We start from the raw sequence: 24628 nt of genomic DNA, 5'->3' as shown, positions 1-24628 counted from the left end.
AATGAAGGGCACCTCTATTGTACTAGACCACGTTACAGCCAAGGCTGGCGTGGGTGGACACCAAATTATTGTAGCCGCGCGTCTTGAGTCTCAACTCAAAACCTCGCGCGAGCCCTGCTTATATACTACGCACACAGCTCACACACCAAAAACAGGGGAAAAAATAAAAATAAAAATCCAATTCTGTGGTTTCTACTCTGTTTTTTTGTGCCCTATTCTCTGAACCCTTTTCACTTGAAATCCCGTTACGATATTCATTCCTCCAATATGACTGCAGAAACCGAAACCGAAACTGAAGCACCTGCTATAAGAGCCTTGGGTCATCTCTTTAAAATCACACAAGTCTTTCTATGGTGAGCTTCTTCTTTTTTTTCCCTAGTTGCAAAACAACTAATCTCAATTTCTTTCACTTTGCCAAGTTACTCATGTGTGGTTTTGGGAAAAGACTTTAATGGCGATAAATTGTAACATTGAAAATATTTTCAGTTTGTTGCTGTCTATTAACTTCATTTAGCATTTTCTCTGTATGATTGGTTTTGGGTTACCTCCGATTATTGTGTTTACATCCAAATGCTTCCTTAAGAATCGAGTAATCTCTTTTTTTTTTTTCACACATTATTTTGTGCAATCTGTCTTTGATGTCTGATGAGAATCCCTTTATAACTCAATGGGTGTGTTTCTAGGTACAATTGAAGTGTAATTTGGGTCCTTTTAGATTGCACATCTAGTTAGATTTTCAACATGGGAAGCTCAAAATTGCATTCAGATTGCAATGCATGTGTACTACGAATGTGCCCAAATTAAGCAACTACAACCACGAATCGACCTCGTTTAGGCTCATAGTCGTAACACACACACACACACACACACACACACGCACACTCACGCACGTGCGCACACGCATACCCGGACAAACACACTATGCCGTTAATTTGTTTGTCATGGCACAGAGCTGCAATGACGCGACTTGCCCACATGTCAAAGATTTCTCACTGGGTTCATGTGTAAAGCATTTCTTTCCTATTATTTTCTTGGTGCTTACTTAATGTGGCTGCTATTTTGCATTGTAGTGTGTTTTTGGATCGCTTAATTATTCCACATTAATATGCCATACTAGACAAAGTCATGAAATAAGTGTTTGAACAATTCAAAATACTAAGAACTTGCATAAAATTGGTTTGGATTTGTTTATTGCACAGGGATAATGCTTTGGTTGGTGTGTCAGATGATTCTTCAGCATCCATTCGTGTTGATAGTTTGGTTGAAGAACCTAATGTAAGTGTGTCTTTTTTGTTTTATACTTCTGGTTATAAGGATATTGATGGTTGGTGGATTCAGAACTTTCATCATCTGTTTACTTTCTTATAGTCTATATCTTCGCCGTGTGTAGAATTTTCACGACGCTGTAGCTATCAGCTCAGACATTGATCCTACAAGTGCTGGCAAGTCTTCACACCATTTTCCTTAATTATTTATCTTGACTGAACATGTTGATACTCTTTACTATTTGTGAAAAGTTATTAAATAGAACTCACATGGTACCTTCCTTTATCTGGAACTAATTGACCATTCCATGTGTGTGTAGTGCTCGTAGTTGTAGCTCTATGTACCAATTCATCTGTATGAAAAATGATGAACCTTATTAAATGTCAATCATCTTTTGAGTTTCGGATATGTGACTTCTATGTTGCGTTACCCATTAGTCTTATGCTTATATCTTTGGTTTTTACTTGATGATGTAATTGCTTTTGATTTTTTAATTCTATAGTCCATTTTTGTTGAAATTATAGTTTCATACATTATGTTCATATTGATTTCGCATATAGAATGCATCTTTGAATGCATGCACGTCTACATACACATGCTTTCCGTAAAACTATCAATGTCTATCTGTGCTCGATGTGGCTGCATGTGCATTTAATTGTGCACATATGTTTGCTAGTACACTTGTGGTTGCTTTCTTGTGTTTATCTTCAATTCAGATGCATACATATATTATGTAAGTGTTTTGCTCTACATTTGTTAAGTCTCCAATGACTTGGTTTGTCAGGTCCATTCCCAACCCCACTTGCAACCATTCTCCCCCATCAAAACTCTGTATCTAACAAAAAACCGTTAGATGATATATTATAAGGGCAGTTCCTTACCTTATGTTTTTGTATATATGCCTTCTTTGTGTTGTTCACATGGTTACATATTTCACTAATATTTTGGTATATTTTCGGTTTAAGAGATTCCACATAGTTTCATTATATCTCTGTCTAAATCCATAGTAATTTTGTCCCTATTCATGTCATTATTAACAGATATTGTATAATCTTGACTTTCAACTATTTCATTGTGTCCAAACTTTGAATGGTATATAAAGGGCCACAAGAATTTTGGCTAATCTTCGAAAAGATAGGTGAGTTTTGAAGGTTGTTATGATGCAACTCTCAAGAAAAATATTTGTGTCTTCCCTTCAAGATCTATTTTGAATAGAGTTCTTTTATCTTATCATTCAAAAAAATAGGGTTGTTATATCTCAAAAGGGTAATACTTGGAAGAATTATTAGTTTTTTTTGCAAAGTTATACAACATGATTTGCTTAAAGATATATTCCTCCATCTCCTACTTTTAGTAGTTGGGTTTTGTGATGATATTTCTATGAGCAAGAATTTTGAAAATTTTGTCTGTTCCTACATTTTTTAAATTCAGGTCAGATTTTAGTATTTCAGAAATTCTGTTGGGACACCTCATATCGGCCGGAATAGACTGAAGATGCTGGGCTAAGGACCAATTATGGCGTTTTTCTACCCTTTTCTCTATTGCCCCTTAAATGTGCTTGTTTTATATCCATTGAGGGGCTTTTAATATAATTTACCCTTCCCAATCAAATGGGAGGGTTAAAACACGCCAAAAACGCCTCTTCTGCATCCAAATTTCTTCGTTTCCGAAAACCCTAACCGGAGATTGAAGTAAAATAAATGCCTGCATAGGTAGGATGGGAGCACTCCCACCTTGTACACACCCATGAACTTTAATATCATGTTGAATTTTTACCTCAAGTACAACTCTCTCACTAACAACTTTATCGGTGGCGGCAACTGTATATTATAATTAATGGTATGGAGTATTACTATGTTCATTGTTCATTTCGTTCTCCTTTTACTAATAAAATCTGCTAATGAAAGTACCTAATAATTGGGTTTTGTAAGTATCTATTGTCCGCATTCGTTCTGCTTTAGTGAAACAATGGATGTTCTCTATTATATGGACCGTTCTGATCTTTGGATATCTCTGTGATCTTTATGAACTGCCCAGATTATAGTATTCCCTTGGAGGATATTGAGCTAGCCAGCGAGATGAATTCATTGGGACTCCCTCTTTCTTTTTCCACAAACAGAGAGGTAAGTTCAGCAGTTCAGCTTACCACGGTAATAGTGTTACCACGAATAAATTTATTAGATACTTTTATTAACACATTCTATATTCATGCAACATCTTTTATGCAGATTTTGTTTTTTTTAATGGGCCTTATTTTCTTTCTCATGATTAGCGTTTTGTTATATTTGTGCCCTCAACATTGCATTGCAGAAGAGAACTGTGCCATTCAAAGAAAACCGAAAGTCTCAACCGTCAAAACCTGTACATAGTCATAAACTTACCGAGAAGTGTGTTTCACCAGTAGTTTCACATGATAGCACAAGCACAATAAATGGCCAAAGCGAGACGTCGCAGTTTGATTTTGGAGAGAATGGTAGTGAATGGAAGTGCCTCTTTGGTGAGAGAGATTCAGAGGGCCAGAATCCTAGACTTCTGAGTGTCTTTGGCCTGGAACAATTTCACAAGGAAATAACTGGTGTGATGACAAAATGTAGTATGAATCTTGACATTAAACCAGACAATATTTCTTCAGTGAGAAATACTCGAGTGGCCGTGCGCCCAATTATTTTGGATGCAGAAATTGTTCTGGGAAATGCTTTGCAAGACATAAGCTCTGGACCTCATCAGGAAGAATCACATACAAATCTGGTAGACGTTAAATCTTTGGAACCCTCTCAGTCTTCTGGTTGCCTTGAACATGAACTTCGAGATGAATGTGATACTTATGAGCACTATGGTGATTTGAGTGACTGGACGGTTTTTTGGGATGATTTTTATAAGAGAAACTATTTCTTTAATTTCAGAACAGATGAGTCAACATGGTATCCTCCTCCAGGCATGGAGTATTTAGCCTATTCTGAGAGTGGAGCTGAATCAAATGAAGTTAATATTGATTCAGATGATAAGAATGATGACCTTGAGTCTGCTTGTGATGGGGTCAACATTCTGGACATATGTGGTTTGCGGGATAAAGCTGATTTTTCCCAGGATGTAGAGAAAAATGATAGATTATCGTGTGAACCACTCCAAACAGTCATAAGTGAGAAAGAGTATCATGATGAAAGGTATGGGGTCATTATTATTTTCTCCTTTGCGTTTCTCGAATCTGAAGTTACTCTATATATACGGTTTTTGTTTTCATAACCATCTATCTTATAATTGTTCATACTTTGATGGCAGTTTGCAAAATATAGTCAATCAATTAGGTTCTGAAGAAGTTTGGCAAGGTGATCCGCAACTGACATTTATGAACTCTAAAACAGATGAGCTGGATGTCTGTGAGCCTTTAGATAGATCAGAGGGATATATCTCTTGCAAAGAGACGGAGAAACCACTCAATGATGCCCTCCATCAAGTTCAAGCTGCCAACAGGTGAAAGTTTAGAATTATAATTTTAAGAGGAATGCTAAACTGAGGGACGTCCTTGCAAAAACCAGGTGAAAGGGCGTCCCCATTGGTGGAATGTCACCAAAGTGCATTTATGTTCTTTGACTTTTACATGTTATAAACGCACTTTGGTCATGTATGGGGCACCCTTTCATCTAGTTTTTTGCAAGGGCGCCCTTGATTTTAGCATTCCTCTAGTTTTAAATATCTTCCACTCCTTTTACAATCAGACCTCATACTTTTCCGAGGTCAAGATTTTCTCTGTTGCATGATGCATCCTTATATCTGTTCTGGTGGCAGTTCGACTTACTCACCCATTGAAGTAAGTTATGAAGAAACCTGGAGGAGTGATATGCAAACATTATGCATGTCGACTACAACAGATGAGCTGGATAATCATCACAATTTAGTTAGTATTAAAAAGAAAAAGAAACTAAGAAGGACACTATCTCAGAAGAAGATACCATCTAGCGGCAACAAAGGTGACTGAACTACGTATTGCTTGGTCTCACTTTTCCTTTTTACATTTCAGGAATTTTTTTTTTTTTTTCTATATTTCTTTTCCAATGCTGGCTAACCATGATCTGTTACATTTTTTTATATTTCTGTGGTTAGTTAGGCTAGAGGACGTAATTGTACCGACGTGGAAATAACTTGATGTCTCTGTGTGTGGAGAGAGAGAGAGAGAGAGAGAGAGAGAGAGAGAGAGAGAAGGTACTCCCTGGAGTAGATAACTTATCTACTCCCTACTTCCCTAGCTTAAAATAACAGTTGGGGCCACATTGTTTGGGTGATCCAAAGCATTCATTTGATGGGCCCTCACATAGATAGGGTGTGCCCAAAAAATCAGCTCAATAGGGTGATCCTAACCCTATGAACTGTGGAGGCAAAAAATGGACAGATTTGTGCAGGTTTATACATGTCCATTTTTGCCTCCACAGTTCATAGGGTGAGGATGGTCTTATCTAGCTGATTTTTTGGGCACACCCTATCTATGTGAGGGCCGATCAAATGAATGCTTTGGTCACCCCAACAATGTGGCCCCAACTGTTATTTTAAGCTAGGGAGTAGATAAGTTATCTACTCCAGGGAGTACCCTACTCTTTTCTCATATGTGTGTGTGTGAGGAATGCTATACTCAGGGGCACCTATGCTAAAATCAGCTGAAAGGGCGCCCCCATTGGCTGGACATCACCAAACTATTTGACTTTGTAGCCATTATAAATGCAAACAATGGGGGTGCCCTTCAGCTGATTTTTGCAATGGCGCCCTTGAGTCTAGCATTCCTCATACACACACTATAATTCAAGTCATGTATATCCGAACTCTCACCTTAAAAAGGTGTGGGGCGGGGTGGGGGATAATACACAATCAATGTGGGTGTTCTCTGTTCTGTCAAAAGGTGTGAGTGAAATTATGATTAATCTGTTAAATAAAAATTTTGAAATTATTATGAAATGGCATGTTAAACTATTCATAATATTCTATTTGAAGGATTCACTGCCAGTATAGCTAAATACTGGTGGCAGAGATACGTACTCTTCTCCAAATTTGATGATGGTGTAAAAATGGATGAAGAAGGATGGTTTTCTGTTACTCCTGAGTCTATTGCAAGGCATCATGCATCCCGCTGTGGCAATGGCACAATAGTTGATTGTTTCACGGGAGTTGGCGGAAATGCCATCCAGTTCGCGACGAGGTGTGAGTTATCTCCTTCCAGTCATGCTTTTCTTTCCATACTCTTTTTTTCTCATTTTCTGGTGTCTCTTTTTATGCTTAATGCTGAGATTACTGCTTCACTAGTATCTGTTTTAAGCCCCTTTTAACAGGATTATCTTTCAACTATGAAAGTAATGATGAATTTGTTATTTGATAACTAGCAGTTGTTCCTAACAAACGGGTTTTCATTTATTAGTTATTCTTTGACATGAGGTAGGGTGATCTATGAACTAGTTGAGAAGGAATGCATACTCAAAGATAAAAATATCGGTTTTGGTCGAAACATCATGAATTTGTGTCACCTGAAACGGGACATGCCCAATGTTCTGAACTGTTTGAGGTTTTATTTTTGGAATGTTTTAGCCGCCCCAACACTGAGTTTTTCAATCCTTGATTAGAGTTTGGCCATGGGATTATGAAGTCTCTAGATCTTTATATGTGAGATCATATTCTGCTATGATTTAGCCGACACTTTGAATTTATTAGCGACTCACGTGTTGACACTCCTTTCAACACTTTTAAGTGTAAGGCTAGAAGTATAAGTGACTTTATATGTATGTACGGCAATGGGCATGCCACTATTTCTAGATTTTTATGCGCTGCTATGTCAGGCACGTCGTATCAGTGTAGAAACTCGGTACACAAATCCATGTCCACAAGTCATAATTATATGTACTTTCTATTTTAGCCGTGTCCCCGTTTCTAAATTTTGGGAGTTTGCCGTGTCCGACACTCCGTGTCTGTGTCCACAAATCATAGATATTCTGTTGGTTCAAAATCATATAGGTCTCTGAGCCAATCCACTCACCAGCTTATAACAAGGATTCTGACTATCAGTGTCCTAGTGGAAGGTTTGGCATAACTATAGATTATTGATTGAAAAGGTTGTTTTAAGTTTTTTACTGAATAAAATATTTCTGTGGTTCTTCAATTTTCAATTTTCAATTTTCAATGAGAAATTCATTTAATCTTCTTTCGCAACGAAGATATGATCTTTTAAAATGTGCACTTGTAAGCAATCTTTCAGTAGCATCCATTAGGTTGATATATTTATATGGAAAAGAAAAGTTGTGGTTTCTAAGTTTAAGTTGGTTAATATGATTTGAGCTGCCTTGGTGGGATTGTTCACCTATTAATGTTGTATATTTCTTGGACAATAATGATATTTTGCATGTTTTCTGTGTAAAATATATATTATACTCAGGTTCCAGTCTTCAGTAGCCGCCTCTTTAAAGGAATGGTTTTCACATCAGTAATTGAGTTATACATCTCATTAAATTTCAGGAGCAATCATGTTATTGCAATCGACATTGATCCACAGAAGATTGATTACGCACAGCATAATGCAACTATCTATGGAGTTAATGACAGCATAGATTTCATTAAGGGGGATCTTTTCCATCTTGCCCCTAAGTTGAAGGTAGCCACTGTCTTATTTACATTATGTGCTTGCTCTTAGCAGATTCGTTAACCAAAAATGGTGTCCCGTGTCCATATAGTTTTGCTTTTTGTAGGGCAATCTTGGCCCCTTAGTGATTTTTCCCTTGTAGTTTTCTTTTGTTAATAATTTTTTGCTAACTCTTCAAAAAAATCTCTCTTAACACTATTGGATGAATTTAAATGTCCTTTCTTGAATCAATTTGTGGGGCTCACTTTACCAGCAGACCTAACAATCATTATTTGCCGAACAGACAGAGATGACAAACCCATCTATTTCTTCCACCCTAGATTAATTTACCTTTTTACTGTCCCTAAAATGCAGGGATTCACAGCTTTCATGTCACCACCTTGGGGAGGACCAGATTATGCTAAAGTGCAAACATACGATATTAACACCATGCTTAAGCCTCGTGATGGGTTTACCCCTTTCTTATACTCATTTTCTGAAAATATAAATTTTGATTGAATGATTTACCATTGGTTTCTCTTTATTTTGGTGCCAGACATTTTCTCTTCAAGACTGCCAGAGGGATTGCTTCCAGAATTATCATGTTTCTTCCACGAAATGTTGACTTTAACCAATTGGCAGAGCTTTCTCTGTCAGTCCAGCCTCCATGGGCACTAGAGGTTTTTTTTTCCTTTTTTCTTTTTGCAATAATATATTCTTGCTGTATATAGTCTGCAAATGAATTTTGAAAAACTTTTTTTTTTTTTTTTTTCTGTATAATTGGGGGATGCTTATTATGGTTAATACAAATACAAAAAAGAAATAAAGGGTGGAAGCCCCTCTTTCTCACCCCCACCATCCACCTTTTCATAACTCCATTGAATCCACCTTTATCACGATACATCCTCACAGTGCCTGCAATGCAATTCCTAAGCATAATTCTTCTAGACAGCTGCTTCACAATATCACTCGTGCTTCGATATCTAAATCTCATGAATTTGCAAAAATGAATAGATAACTACCACTTAACTTTTCTGCCAAAATTGAGTATTTAACGAAAAGGGCTTATGGGGTGAGTATGACACATATCTTTGGATTGCATTTATATTAGTTAACTGTTGAACTCCGAAGTAATGTGTGTATTTACTGTAGCTTTAATATTCAGAACAAGGTCATTTGTTTCCACAAAAAGTACCTGAGTTTGGACTGTTGTAGCCGCTCTACCAGACTCTATAGAATACTAGTATACTCCTTCCATTCTTTATGTTTTTCCATGACAGCTACCTTGCAATAATTCATAACAAATAAACCAATCAGGACTGCTACGAATTTCGAATTATAGGATCTTAAATATTTACATTTTACTGAGACATAGGATTCTGATTTCAGGTTGAGAAAAATTTCTTAAATGGTAAGCTGAAGGCAATCACTGCCTACTTCACTGATACTTCAGTATAGAAAAGCAAGACATCCCTGGCCTATTTCACGTCTGCGGACCATGGCTGTTGTAATTCTTTCTTCTCCAAATCCTTATTTATAAGGCCAACTTTCAAAGCTAGAGGCATAATCCCTTGGAGTTATTGTATGCACTTAATTTAGGGGCTTATTTATATATGCTAAAAAGACCCGAATGAACCACCCTTCAAGTGGAGTGGAGCGAAGGGATTCGATGGTGAGAAGCCTTTGATTATTGTCTATGAAGTTCATGCAAGATAGCAACGTCTGGTGAGGACATGTTACCATGTACTCTGTTAAAAACCTTTCATATATTTTTTTTGTATGTAAAAATGTTCTCCTACACCTATTGGGCAGATGCATTAATCTAACCTGAGCTTCCATGTTGTTATTATATTTCCATTAATTACAAATCTGACATTTGCTTGTTAAAGATATGAAGTGTTGTGATGAAAAATGGGGTTAAACTTTTTTCTGAAAATGAGTTTGATTAACCCCTATAAAATGTAATGCTTGTATAACCTAAACATGCTATCTCGGAATTTGGATGGAGTACGGAGGTTGAGGTCTGAAAATTACCCTCTAATTGCCTATCTTTTTCTTATTATTATTAATCTGTTGTTAACTGTACCAGATTTGCTAAGGTAATTTTTCAGAAGTTATTAAAAGAATAAGATTTAAATATTTTCAAAGCAGTAAAAAAGTTGTACAGGCCCATCTATCTGATGTGATCTTAGCCATTCATTTGCCTGTCCCTACTCTAGATAGGCTGTGAGATGACCCGAATCTTGTGATACTTTTGGTTTGAAATGGATGACTCAGAAAGTAAAAACGTCCAAAAAATGAAGGGTTGGATTCATCCTATGGAGAATATTTTTGGGGTAGATCATATCTACTAACAAGTGAATGGTTTAGATAATCTAAATTTTGTACACGTGAAGCCACCATTTATTCTGAATAAAGGGTATTAGAGTCACATGATTTTTTAGGACGAAGAAAACATGAGTCAGTAGGGGGGCTTCTCACTCTCTCGCAATGTCTAAAACTCACTGGGTTAACTACTGACTTCCCAGCTTCACCCAGCCTTTGCCCTGCCGAGTCAAATAAAACTCACCGAGATTGTGATTTTTGGAATCAAACAAATCCCCACTCACCATGTGATCTGAAAACATGGCACAGCTATAGTCTCAGATGCTTGCTTTCGAAACAGGGAAATGTTTTTTTCTAAAGAAATTTGGGAATTGCCCGGTCAATTTTACAACCTATTGCCACACCATTTCAATAAAATCTTTAGGTGAATCATAACTTATGTCTGAGACAATTCGGTTTTTCCTTGACTAGTTACTGAGTTAATTCGGTTTTGAAAACTGGATTTTCCTAGCCAATTCATTAGCTTAGAGATCATGTAATGCCAGGTTTGGCTTCTAATGGGAACAGGTAGGGCTATAGCTTATTCATTTTTTGGCCACAGCTGAGTCAGTTAAGGGGCATGTTGCATGTAATGCCAAAAAAAAGAAAAAAAAAATCTTGCAAATAGATTTTCCTTGCATTCGGAAAAAACTTATTTCAGGTAAAAGTTTTTCATCAAAAAACCTCGAAAAGAAGAAACTCCCATGCCGCCTCCAAGGTTCCTTTTCCTGAGAGAAGAATTTCACTTGAAAGTTTTCAAACACGTATTAAATTAACAATTACTGTGATGTTATTGCAATATTCAAGCATCAAAGAGCAACCTCAAGGTAGCTTTGCCTTCTCATTTGCCAGTAGCATTTTCTTTACTTTCTACTACATTTTTTTAGTACACTGATTTTCTAGGCCTCTGTCCATCTACGCCGTCCATACAGTAGGAAACCCAGAAAAGTCTGATCATACAAATCTCTCTCAAAAATTTTCTTGGAAACTCAAGTTTACTAAAATTAAAAATTAAAATTTACCTTCATCAGGGAAACAAGTCTCAGTTCAAAGAATTACTTGAAAATCATGTCTTCTCAAGAACAATACACCAGTTGGATTTGTCATAGAATCGATCACGTACAACTGCATTGTCAATAGCAGAGACTAACCTGCGAAAGGAGGGGAAAAAACAAGTGTCACAGACCCGACGAATTGCATATTATCATAATAGAATGGAAGATGAAAAGAGAATGCATACTTAAAGGGAATAATCCTGTCAAGAAAACAATTCATTCCATTGCACAGTTGCCACAATTCCTTGTCCATTCTTTTTATTTTTGGAATGGTGGGCGGTGAGACAATCGAACTCTTCCTTGTCCCATTCTTATACAAATTTACTCATGACACGGGGATGTTAGCAAGTTATGTTGTTTAATTCTCCTAAGCTGCCCCATGACTTGAAAACTTGGACATGGAAGATGAACAAATTCTAAAGCTTGTTTTTATAAAGACATGTTGTTTAGTTCTCCTAAGCTGCCCCATGATTTGAAAACTTGGACATGGAAGATGAACATGTTCTAAAGCTAGTTCTTATAAAGACATGAAAACATAGGGCTGAATAAAATAGCTTTGGCATCAAATCGGAATCACCCATGAATCTCAATGACCGAGAATTGGTAATTAACACATGGGAAGGAGCTATAGATGGGAAGGTTTTTAAAAGATGCTGATTACAAGTGATGAAGCTCCTGTCCTTGTTGACGAGGTTTGTAAAACGGCACAGCCCTAATGAGTTGCCATTCACCCAAGCCAGAACATCTGTCGAGTGGCCTTCAATCCCGAACAGTCGACCACTATGTTGAATCGCATATAATCCTAACCAAATAAGTATTCCTTGGACATCAGCCTCACTAGAATGGCACCATCCAATCGGACCAGAGCACGCAAATACCTCATCAATGTAACCCATAAAAGTGACACCCTCCCCCTTCCCTCCCTCCTTAAAAAAAATCCGGCTGGGCTAGGGTTGCCCAAAGAAGCAGTCAAAGTTTTGTTTTAGTTCGATAGTATTTGTGGGCAGTGGGAGCCACTTTGGGCAACACTTCTCCCTATGGACTTTGTCCATAATGGTCTGATACCAACTACAGACAGAGTCGGAGTCGAGAACCCTATAAATTCCTACTTGCACAAGAGATTATCAAACTATTATCAAACTTTTAACTGCATTCACCAACCCTTATAGTCACTTCTTTGTCTTCAAAGTTTCTTTGATTTATTTCCCTCCAAATGCTCCAAATTACCATGAAGAGGATCAGACTCCACAAGATGCTACTTTTTTCCCCAAGATGGATGCAGTTCGCGTGCACAAAATGTCAAACCACCTAAGGATGTAGCTCCAATCAATTCTGGCCACCGTCACCAATAACAAAATATCATGGTGGTGGGTTGATTCTCAAAGATGGTGCAATTCATACCATGCAGCAAGAACACAGATGTCGTGCATCTGCCAACCTCTTAAAGAAGTGATGTGACTACATGGCCTTCCTAAGACCATTGTGTTTGATCAAGATGTAAAGTTTACCCGTTACTTTTGGAGGACGTTGTGGAAGCTTCTCAATACAAAGCTGCAATGTTCTTCAGCTTTTCATACACAAACCGACAATCAGACAAAGGTTGTTAACAGAAGATTGGGCGGCTTGCTCAGATGCTTGGTTGGTGATCACATGGCTAGGTGGGACCAGATATTTCCTATGATTGAATTCACTTACAAAAATGCAATTAAATGATCCACAGGAAGTCCATTTGAAGTGGTGACTAGTATCCAGCCACATAAGCCTATCGACCTCATATCCTTACCGCCAGAAGTAAGGACAGGTATTGAAACAGAGGGATTTGATAGACACATGTGAGTTCCATGATGATGATGTTCACGAGAATCACCATAAGCAATTAAACGATCCACAGGAACATCAGAAATCAAACAGCAAAGAAGGATTTATTTTTATTTTTTTTAGTTTTTCTTCTGCTTAAAGATGCGTAGGAGAAAACCTCCAAAAGCTACTCGATTTGGTGATAACTGATTAACTACTTCCTTGGAAAGTTTAATTATTCATTCAAATAATTTCAAATAGGTTGAATCTTGCTGAGACCACTTGATAGGGTTGGGGTTATAGCTGAAGCAGCTACTAAGTCTGATTATTCGATCTTCATAAATTAATTGGGCAGAGTATAACCGAAATCTAAGAACTGAATGGTGTAAAATGCTATAGAATTGTTTGTTGGCCCATATGAGTTTTTCATCAACTGATGATAAGTTTGATTGGAAATCTGGTTGTACATTTAGATATCAAGAAAATGATAACACATTTCAAACCAAACATAAGGAGGTAAGCCCAAGGGATGCATGTAGTAATAAAGCAAAAATTATCCCAATCAACATATATATAGGGAAAAGTAGGGACAAATTTGTGAAGGTTTATACACGTCCATTTTTACCTCCACAAATCGTAGGGTTGAGATGATCCTATGGAGATGATATTTTGGGCATACCCTATCTATATGAGAGGGCATGTGAAATGAATGCTTTGGATCATCCAAACAATGTGCCCCCCACCCCCACCCCCAAACCCATGTTTATGAGCTCTACCTCATAAAAGCTTATAGGAGCTCTAGCTCACAAACACTTTTCCCATATATATATATATATATATATATATATATATAGAGAGAGAGAGAGAGAGAGAGAGAGAGGAAATGAAGTATGTGCAGCTGCACATATAAGCTATTTGTGCATGGCTCACAAACCATAGTGCGGGCCACATTTTTGGGGGTATCCAAAGCATTTCCTTTCCATGGATAGGGTGTGTACCAAAAATCAGCCCTATAGGATCATCCTAACCCAATCAAAGTTGGAGGGGAAAATGGACAAACACTGTTTCTACCCATTTTTTCCCTCCACAAATGGCACGGTTAGGATGATCCTAAAGGGCTGATTTTTGGTACACACCCTATCCATGGAAGGGCCTTCCAAATGAATGCTTTGGATCCCCCAAAAAATGTGGCCCCACTACGGTTTGTGCAACCATGCACATATAGCTTATCTGTGCAGCTGCACAAACTTCATTTCCTCATATATATATATATATATATATATATATATATATATATATATATATATATATATATATATATATATATATAGAGAGAGAGAGAGAGAGAGAGAGAGAGAGAGAGGAAAGTGTTTTTAAGCACGTGCTTAGATAAGCTAATCTAAGCACATGCTCAATAACACATGTGGCCCACATTTTTTGGGGGATCCAAAGCATTCATTTCGAAGGCCCTTCCATGGATTGGGTGTGTACCAAAAATCAGCCCTATGGGATCATCCTAGCCCTGCCATTTGTGGAGGGGGAAATGGGCAAAAACATGGACACACAGTGTCTGTCCATTTTCCACTTCAACTTTGATTGGGTTAGGATGATCCTATAGGGCTGATTTTTTGTACACACCCTATCCATGGAAGGGCCTTCCAAATGAATGCTTTGGATCCCCCAAAAAATGTGGGCCACATGTGTTTTTGAGCATGTGCTTAGAAACACTTTTCTCATATATATATATATATATATATATATATATATATATATATATATATATATATATATATATATGAGGAAAAGGATTGTACGCTCGACCGTACCTAAAGTTAGGTACGGTAGAGTGCCAAATCACATGGGTACCCATTTTTGGTGGGCATCTAAACCATTCATTTGCAAGGCCCCATCATAGATAGGGTGCATACCAAAAATCAGCACCATTGAATCATCCTAACCCCTCCAAAACTGGAGGGCAAAATGGGCAGATTTGTGGACATATATATATATATATATATATATATATATATATATCCGAAGCTTACCTCGAGGGAGAGAGGGAGGCGTGCGTCGGTGGGTCGGTCGTCGGTCGGAGCCCCAAAATCTAGCGAGGGAGAAGAGGGATTCGTCGGTCGGAAACCCAAAACCCAACTTCGGAGAAGAGGATGGTATTATCGTGTTTCTGTTGTTTAAAACCCACCTTCTCCTATTATATGTTCAACGGTTTTGATCCACTCACTTATAATCCGACGGCTGTTAAACACGGTGGAGTAGATAAGCTTTCCTACACTACCGAGTAGAAACACTTAACTCTATATATATATATATATATATATATATATATATATATATATATATATATATATATATATATATATATATATATATATATATATAGAGAGAGAGAGAGAGAGAGAGAGAGAGAGAGAGAGATTTTGCTTATTAAGAAACAAAGAGGTTGAGTGACACAGCATATCCATATGAATGACACATAAGCAACTGTGAGTGAAAACATGATATCCTTTCAATAAAAAAAAATGAACATGATATAAAACCAAAAGCATGCTGCACAGGGCAAGGACCTAGCACCCAATGTCATAAAGAAAATGGGGTGGGGATTGGTCCTGCCCTAAAATGGAGAGGGGATATCATATGTCATAAAAAAAAAAGAGGAGGACCTATCACACAATGAATCTTACCTTTCTAGCTCGCCTTCTGTAAATACATGGTAATAACGATTGTACACAACAGCTCCCTTTTTATCATCTCTTTTGGCCAGCCCATTTGCAAGAGCTAAAGCAGATGCGCCACTGATTTCAGCTCGATGATAGGGTAAGTGCCAAGGAACAAAAAATTCTTGATGACTTTCAATATTGCTGTTACTAGGAGCTACAGAACCATCTTTTAGGTGGTTTGATCCATTCACATCATAACTGTTTTCCTCTGTTTCTGGGATGCTTTCTAGCATGACGGTTGAAGGGCTACGTACTCTAGGGCTGCCGGGTCCTATCCACTCTTCCTCATACTTGGAATTAAGAGGGGTCCACTTCGTAAGGAGTGACCTGTCCTCTTGTTCTACAGCCCAAACCGTTATTAAAACCAGACCACCCTTACGAACAACCCGAACTAATTCATCTATAGCTTTTCTCCTCCGGTTTTCCGTGCTTAGGTGATGCAATACTGCAATAGAAATTGCCGCATCACCAAATCCAGTTCTGTAAGGAAGATTAACAGCATCTGCAACCATGACCTCGTGTCCTCTTTCCGAGCATATATTGATTAGTGGAGCACTTATATCACAGCCAATGTAAAAACAATCGGGATTTAGTCCTAAGTACTTCCCATTTCCACAACCTGCGTCCAAGATGACAGAACCTGGAGTCAAGGAATTCAAAAAACTGGCAACTTTTGGCCACTTTGCAAACCGCGTGGAGCTGAAATGGGGAGCAATTGCATCGTAGACACGATGAACATATTTCCTTTCAATGTCTGGAGTGGATTGTACACTTGAGAGAGAAGTGTTATCTGGGGTTGGTGATATAGACTGTTGGGTACAAGATTCTCCATGCAATTGAACAGAACTCAAGCTTGCACCATCTACTTGGACATCTGTGCCAGACGAGTTGACAATTGAATGGGACCCATGACCACATTTAAGTAGTTTTAAAGAACTTGACATGTTGGTGGTATCTAATGCCTTACAGCAACCAATACCAAAAAAATCAACTGGAGAGCTGAAGATTTCTTTGTGCTGGTAAAAATATCTCCCTGCTCTTACAACATTAGCAACCATTTGACTGCAGCATAGACTCTAATAAGACAGAGCCCTGCAAAAATATATCCCTCACAAATAAGAGTCGAATTTTAGACTAAAAAATATAAAGTTATACAGCCCTCACAAATATAAGTTGAATTTTGTGCCCATGATTTCTTTGTGTGCTATTGTAATTTAAAAAAACTCGGTAACAAAGTCCATACCCTAATATTCGGTAGCATAGCAAATCCTTGTCGTAATCAAAAGATTAATTCCTAGATGTCATGCCCACTTCTATAATCATATGTATAGGGAATATAGTCACCCAATAATAAATGGCATGAAACACACATGTTATTGCAGTGAACATCCAATAGAAATTTCAAAATATCTTATACATCTTGATATCTAAAAACCTCAGTACTAACTTCCTGAGCAACGAGTCTTCCATGTATCTAAATTCTGAAATTCTAATAGATTTTTTTTTTAACATTTAAAAAGCTGATTCAAAAAACAAGTTTGCTCTTTCAATAAAAATTCCAGAATTTTTTTATATAATCTTGATACCTAAAGCCATAATTTCCAAACCAATTAGTCATCAACAAATCTAGAACTCCAGATCCAATACAATGCAAGAAAAGGCTCAATTCCAATCTAAATAAACAGTTTTTTTCTTCAAACAGAAATTTCATAAAATTGTTAGCACAGTATCTAAAGCCCTAATTTCCCCATAAACTAGTCTCCAACATCTTAAACCCCAGACTTCTAACAGCTAACATGAAAATGATTAATGAGATTGAAACAATGTGCATTCTGCTTTCCCATGGGAACTTCTGATGAAAAAAAAAAAAAGGTAACTTGGTAACTTGGTATTTACCACAAATCATGCAAGCATAGAAAAAATCACCATTTGCACGCATGGACACAAAGAACAGCTGTGAAACAACAAACTTAAAATCCACCAGCTGAATCCTACCAAAAGAAAAATAATAAGTATTTACACCTTTTCATGCTTTTGTTATCAAGCATTCTACAAGTGGAACTTGTAGATATGATCAAACCCATTCATCCACAGCTCAAAATTTATTTTGTACCAAAAATCGATATCTAACAGGTAAAATCAAATCTATTGGATGGTTAAGATTGTCCAATCACTGTAATTTTGGATTTTAGTCATTCATAATGTACCTTTCATCTAGAAAGCCTACAAGTTTTAAAGGGAAAAAACAAACGAGTGAAGAAATTGATTAAACAAACATAAATAAAACAAGAAAAGTAAGCTGTAAATCACAACCACACAAACCTAGTTTTTTTCTCAACCGAAGCAAAGAGTTCCTCAACCGATTCAATACTTTTGCTTTCCTTCGAGATCTTCAAGGGGATTCCTCAAGATCTGCTACAAAAAAAAAAACCCCACGAGTAAAGTCAAGTGGACTAGGGTTTTTCCACAGAAAGAAGATGGTGACGATGGCGAGAAGGGAGGAGAGACGGTTTTGGGATTTTTGCCAAAAAAGTCCCATTTGTTGTAAAGACTTCACAAATGACAAGTTTACCCTTCAAGCTAGCCCATAAAGATGCCTTTAATAATCACACGTGCCTAGCTCTCCATGAAATTGTATGAGTAGTTTAGTCTATAAGACTACAAAATATAAAGTGGGCCCCATGATCATACCTGCTGATTTGCTAGCTTAGTCTATAAGACTACAAAATATAAAGTGGGCCCCATGATCCGAACCGCTGATTTGCCGAGGTTTTTGTACTCGTTTGTGAACAAGGAGAAGAGCGGGAGAGAAAATAAAACGTGGTATATTGGTTGAAAAAATCACTTACAATTGAGGGTAAGTTTGTCATTTAAAAAAAAATTTGACAGACCAAACTAACAACCGTGTTAAAGATTACAAATTGACTTATTACACTCCTGACTATGAAACCAAAGATACTGATATCTTGGCAGCATTCAGAGTAACTCCTCAACCCGGAGTTCCACTGAGAGTGTAAAGTTTGGAAGCTAGTCAATGATGACCCTCCATGGATTCACCTGTATAAGCCACGGCTAAAGTCGCAAAAATAAGAGCTTGTCGTGGAGGGACTTGGTGGCAATTATTCTAAAAAAGCATTACCATACAGCTAATATTCCATTCTCAAGGACTTGTTAGCAACTGTATTATGAAGGAGGGACTATTTGGCAAAAATCCCTTTTTTGGTTGTTTTTTCCACGATTTTGGGGTTTCGATTTTGAGACATTTTGAAGGGGTGCAACTCCGAGCGGGCTTAACCGGATCCGTCGGGTTCGACCCGATTTTTATTCGGGCTGGGTTGGGTTTTGCAAAAGTTCGGGTCGGGTTAGGATTTGGAAAGTGTGACCCAAAGTAAAATTAGGTTAGGTTAGGTGAAAAAAAAAAAAAAAAAACACTAATTCAGGGAACTGTTTACAGTTTCACAGTTTGTAGCAAGAGTTGTCTAGCTAGAAAGTTGTCAACATCTTCTAGTATTGAATCATTAGGCATGAAACACCGAATATGATTATGGATGCAACAACATGCTAAGAAGATGTCAATCTGCTTCTCGATATTGTACATTGGTTCTTCATTAAGAATATTGAAACGTTTCTTCAAGACGCCAAATGTGCGCTCAATGACATTTCGACAGGACGAGTGTCTATGATTGAACAACTCATTACTAGTCCGTGGACGCCGCCCACTCCACTCACTTAGGTGGTATACGGTCTTACGATGCGGGGTAATGAAATGTCGTAAGAGAGGGTACCCGCCATCGGCGAGGTAAAACTTTCCTACAAATAAAAAAAGATTCTATATCAGCAACTAGTAATAAGTGGGAACTTGTTTACTAGAATGTAACTATGTCATATACAATGTACCTGGAATAAGTGGAATCTTGTCAGCCCTTGTTAATGCATCCGCTAACACTCTCGAGTCGGAAGCCGAACCCTCCCATCCGGCTAGGATATACATGAATTTTAAGTCAAAGTCACAGGCCGCCAAAATATTTTGAGCTATAAAATGCTTACAACAAAAGTAGGCAGGTTTGTCTTCAATACGTACTTTAGCACGTATGTATGTCCCGTCTATTGCACCGATGCAATCCTTGAAATATGGCATCCACGTTGGATTCCCCTCAATCTGCGATGGTGTCTCACCTGTCGGTGGTTTGATGAAGAAATCTTGCAGACCCAAAATTGTCTTTAGTACTTTGTTGAAATACGTCGAAACAGTTGCCCCTGAATGTCTAGCACATGCTCTAATAGGATTGTATCTTCTAGGGTTCCTGCCCGTTTAAAGATTTCGACAAATTGACGAAAGCAGCTGACGTTCATCCGTAGCAAGTTATGACAATGTTCATCTGAATCGATGACAAAAGAAATGAACGTACGACACGTGAAGTAATTACTTTCATATAGAGCTCTGAGAAAATACTTTTCATAGTACTCTTTTCAAAGTACTAACATAGCAGCAGCACCAGCCATTAGTAGTGCGACTGCTTGCCCAACTAGCTCATTCCTACGCTTCAACTCAGCTCTTCGCCTCAACTCTTTCTTCCTCCTTGTAGGATAACGAGGCATCTTACTCTAAATAAGAACTCAATAACAATCAACATTTCCAATCAAACGAGAACCAACTATTCCCATTAATAGTCTGTTGATATATACTTGTGGTGAAATTAATTTTTGGAGTTATAAAAGATATAATCATGCAAAGAGTCACTGTGCAAAATGGGGCCCAAATCGATTGGGTCTGTAAGCTATGGCCCAGATCAGATCGAAGGCGCGATTATGTTTGCACACAAATCCAAGATCACAATTCACAAATCTATCTTAAACCAAAAAAAAAAAAAAAAAAATCAACATAATCACAAATAACACAATCAGAAAAACCACCAACCCCCATCCATAACCCATCCATCCATAACCCATCCATAACACCATAACCACAACCAAATTCTCCAAAAAACCCACCACTAGCACCACCATTAACACTACCATATTCTCCAAACAAAACCACCATTAATACCCCCATCTCAACATTCAACCAGAATGTCATCCTACAATGCTAATATCACATACAAACAAGATTAAAATCATGAAGCAAACTAATAATGGATCAACAACAAGATAAAGAAAAAGGAACATCATAAATGATTAGAACAACAAGATAAAGATAAAGGAACATCAGATTTATTACCTTGCAAGTTAGGGTCTCTTCGGAGAAATGAAAATTAGAAATTGGTGTCCCTGCAAAACAAGGGAGATCAAATAAGCCCCTGTAACTCATGAGAAAAAAATGAATTGAATATAACTCACAACAAATGAAACACCCCAACATCTAAAAAACACAGACATCAACCCAAAAATGGCAGTTCAAAGAGGGTTTATAACTGGTTCAAAGGGTTTACAAAAATGAATTGAAACAGCAAAGAAACAGTAGGAATGTGGGGGTAAATCCGAACCCCAAACAGATTAATCCCAAACCCAAACCAAATCATTGTGTGCAAAACCGAAATCTTTGATTTTGAGTCCAATAATCAGTTCAGGACTCACAACAGAGTTTTCAAAATCCAAAACAAACAGAACCTGTCATGGCATAGTCACATATATCTCCTATATTTTCCCAAAAAAAAAAAAAATGAACGGCAATCCCATATCTTCATATCTTTATTTCTATGGCAAAAAAAAACACAATGGCAGAGAATAAATTCATGGCACAGAAAAAATGGCCCAAAAATTTGAAGAGCTGAAGGGAGAAATAAAAAATCATACACAAGAAAGGAAGCCCCTAAACCCAACAAACCCTAACAACACATCCTCCATGAAACCCTCCAACCATGCTTACCGAGATCCAAGCACAGATCCAAGCCTCAACAGAGATTTAACCCAAAAAAAATAAAGATCCAAGACATAGAAACATAGATCCAAGCTCTAAATCCAGATCCAAGAAGAAGAAAAAAATAAAAAGAGAGGGAAAGAGACTAGCGGGAGGAAACATACGTCGAAAATGGTGTCGGAGACGGAGAAGATAACTCGTCCGAGAAGAAACCGCGCCGGAGAAGATGGCTCGCCGGAGACAGAGAAGATGGCTTGCCAAAGGAAGAGGTCTCCAGGGTTCTTTCTTCTGTAGCTCTGAAAGAGCGTTTTTTTTTTTTTTTTTCCTGAGAACCCGTGAAGCGCGATTCCCTCCGTATTAAATCCGATATTTTTAGTCGGATTTTGAGAAGCGGAAAGAGCCGCGACACATCAGATTCGACGGATTCCACGTGGGACCATTATTTTCCAACTCCGGACAACAAAACATCCACTTTAATACCGTTTCCACGGAAAAAAGGCCTTTTCCTTTCCCTTTCCACAAAAAATGCGCAACAGTACACACCCTTAGAGATTTCAGAGGTTGATGATGAGTACCTCCGAGTGTGAGGGCTATTTTGCGGAGGGGTGCTCTTCTACCATTGGAGCGAGCCATCACGTCTTGCTCGAAACTAGCAAGAGGAGCTTCAAAGAGAGATGTTTAGTCTTTAAAACAGGAGTTTTTATATGGTGTCCGACCGTCAAGTACCGTCAAAACGGTACCACCCTTGATATTTGATCCAACAGCAGCCCACTTTTTAAGATGCTGCTTTTGGATCAAATATCAAAGGTGGTACTTTTGAAGTACCACCTTCACGTGACTTGACGGTCGGGCATCATATAATTTCTCTTAAAACAGATCACATGTCTCCATTTTTTTTAATATCCCAATATTTTGTTATATTTTTTTATACAATGACAAAACCTAGAAATTTTCCTTAGATTCTAAAAAAATCTTTGAGTTCTTTATATCACAAAAAGAATATTTAATTTTCCTTAGAATCTAAAAATAATATTTTACTTTTCAACGTGAAAATATCACAAAAATATCGAGATAAATTCATGATATTATTTCTTGTGTTAAGTTTGTTCTTAAATTTATATTTTATATATTTTAGATAGGCTACTAATATTTGCATTATCATGTTTTGATAATAAAGGTATTTCGCCACTAGATCAATAGTTAAGGCTTTGTTTAATCACAGCTTACTTACCAATTTTTTTTTATAGTGAGACAAACTCACCTTGTCTTTTATTAATTAACCTGATCCCAAAAGCTATTACTTGTCTCGTTATCAAAACATTGTAGTGCAAATAACAGTACGGTATAATATTTTATTTTCCAATTTTTCACTATAAACCCGAAAATAACCAAAAATAAAATAAAAATAAATCTCGAGACACTCCCCAATAAATTTTCGTCAAATAATTGTGACTGCTTAAAACTACTTGAATTGGTAGCCAAACTCTATGGTTTACATAACTTATGATTTGGAGAATTTATATGATGGGTGGCCGTGAAAACACGTGAAGTCTCAAAAAGTAGGTACGGCCCACTTTTTTTTATGATCCAAACCGTTCATCTGTTTGGGCACAACGTAAATAGGTTGTGCCCCAAAAATCAATTCCATTGGATAATCCTAACCCTCCAATCTGAACTGATCTGAATATGGAGATTTCCAAAAACCATGTATGGAATCTTCTACAGATCGGAGGGTTAGGATCATCCTATGGAAATGATTTTTGGGGCACAACCTATCTACGTTGTGCCCAAACAGATGAACGGTTTGGATCATTAAAAAAAAGTGGGCCGTACCTTTTTTCCAAGACTTCACGTGTTTTCACGGCCACCCATCATATAAATTCTCTATGATTTGAACTGTTTATCCGGTAGGGCCTGCTTTGGATGCCCCATTTCCAAAAAAAATCTTATTGACATAGCAATCCTACCTAACCAATGACCGGCCTTCTGTCCATTGGATGGTTTGGATCATTTTTGGGCAGTGGGCCCTATTGAATGAAGTCCCAAAAATTCCCCATTTGTTTTTCAGACTTTCTACCCTTTTTTTGCAATCCACGATTGGATCCTACAATGTTTAAAGATAAGCTCATAATGTGGAGTCACCTTTGATCGATCTGAACCATACATAAAGGGGCCTGCTTTAGATCTCATGTGGATAAATAATTATGCCGATAGGAGGGGGTCCCAAGTATAGGATCAACTGCTAACTTTGCAAGATGTTATATGCAAATTATGCTGCTAATACTTCTCTTAAAATAAGTGATTATCTTGGGTTAGGTGGGTTGGGTTTTCAGAAATATTTCAAGTCATCAATTGAATAGACTTAAAAAGCAGATTACTTGTTTACATCACAAACTTGACCACCTTTCAATGAAAAGCAATTGATATATGGTACCCCTTCATCAAAATACTGGAAAATAATGTCATGTCAATCAAGACATAATTAAGAAATTTAAAGTAATGGTACCTTCATCCATCTCAACATATATTAAGAAGCGCAGGAAAATACAGGGTCAAACAAAATCCTAGTCTGACAATCTAAACAAGAACTTCATTTAACCAAGAAGTTTGTTTTGGAGGTCTAGGGGGGAAAGAAAAGTGAAGGCATCCAAACCCTTGTTAGTAAGGTCTGTACCTCACATCCATTCGTGACGACCTGCTGCTGCCTCCTCCTCGACTGCTGCCATACCCTCCCCACTGTCAAAAACACAACAGAAATGTTCAAATTCACATTGCAATAACTAAGTTAATAACGTGTCGTGGACAAAACTAACACATGTAATAATATTACTTAAAAACTAGGGTTGCAACTCTCGGTCGATTTTTAGGAATTCGCGTTGAGCTTTTAGCATAAAATCTGGTTGGGTTTGGTTTGATTCCAACATATTTTTTTATCACCCTGACCCAATCCAAGATTCCAAGT

General features: G+C 37.5%; 3 protein-coding genes across 8 annotated transcripts in view; 1 reads left to right on the top strand and 2 right to left on the bottom strand.

Annotated features, from left to right (window-relative positions):
• Nucleotides 1-137: 137 nt before the first annotated feature.
• Nucleotides 138-9746, top strand: LOC143848619 (uncharacterized). Of its 3 annotated transcripts, none has more exons than XM_077357600.1 (12): nt 138-353; nt 1200-1275; nt 1391-1442; nt 3304-3389; nt 3577-4430; nt 4546-4737; nt 5053-5234; nt 6247-6451; nt 7756-7891; nt 8234-8328; nt 8415-8538; nt 9248-9746. In XM_077357600.1, the coding sequence occupies exons 1-12, from the start codon at nt 268-270 to the stop codon at nt 9314-9316; spliced, it is 2157 nt and encodes a 718-aa protein (XP_077213715.1). In that variant the 5' UTR covers nt 138-267; the 3' UTR covers nt 9317-9746. The 3 variants fall into 3 exon arrangements, with proteins under 3 accessions (XP_077213715.1, XP_077213717.1, XP_077213716.1); XM_077357601.1 differs by having other exon boundaries at nt 211-353; nt 1226-1275; XM_077357602.1 differs by lacking the exons at nt 8234-8328; nt 8415-8538; nt 9248-9746 and having other exon boundaries at nt 7676-7816.
• Nucleotides 9747-10989: 1243 nt separating this feature from the next.
• Nucleotides 10990-22334, bottom strand: LOC143848757 (S-adenosyl-L-methionine-dependent methyltransferases superfamily protein). Of its 3 annotated transcripts, none has more exons than XR_013235464.1 (5): nt 21831-22334; nt 21028-21077; nt 15774-16901; nt 15120-15327; nt 10990-11373 (listed from the first exon to the last, which is right to left on the bottom strand). XR_013235464.1 is itself a non-coding variant. In XM_077357797.1 (5 exons), exons 4-5 carry the CDS (start codon nt 16865-16867, stop codon nt 11289-11291), a joined length of 1179 nt encoding a protein of 392 aa, XP_077213912.1. In that variant the 5' UTR covers nt 16868-16901; nt 18132-18221; nt 21028-21077; nt 21831-22334; the 3' UTR covers nt 10990-11288. The 3 variants fall into 3 exon arrangements, 2 of the variants coding, with proteins under 2 accessions (XP_077213912.1, XP_077213911.1); XM_077357797.1 differs by lacking the exon at nt 15120-15327 and adding an exon at nt 18132-18221; XM_077357796.1 differs by lacking the exon at nt 15120-15327.
• A 1736-nt stretch (nt 22335-24070) lies between these two features.
• LOC143848127 (RNA-binding (RRM/RBD/RNP motifs) family protein) overlaps nt 24071-24628 on the bottom strand; it is an 18979-nt gene continuing 18421 nt past the window's right edge. For both annotated transcript variants that reach the window (XM_077356958.1, XM_077356959.1), the window contains one exon: nt 24071-24402. In XM_077356958.1, coding sequence (XP_077213073.1) covers nt 24325-24402 — 78 coding nt within the window. In that variant the 3' untranslated portion in view covers nt 24071-24324. The remainder of the gene's footprint in view (nt 24403-24628) is intronic.

The sequence above is a fragment of the Tasmannia lanceolata genome, unplaced genomic scaffold (genome assembly GCF_043159265.1).
Source record: "Tasmannia lanceolata isolate RefF3 unplaced genomic scaffold, GAP_Taslan_0.1 ptg000016l, whole genome shotgun sequence".
NCBI classification, from domain to species: domain Eukaryota; kingdom Viridiplantae; phylum Streptophyta; class Magnoliopsida; order Canellales; family Winteraceae; genus Tasmannia; species Tasmannia lanceolata.
Note: the sequence above shows the minus strand (reverse complement) of the source record. Positions and strands in the feature narration are given on the sequence as shown.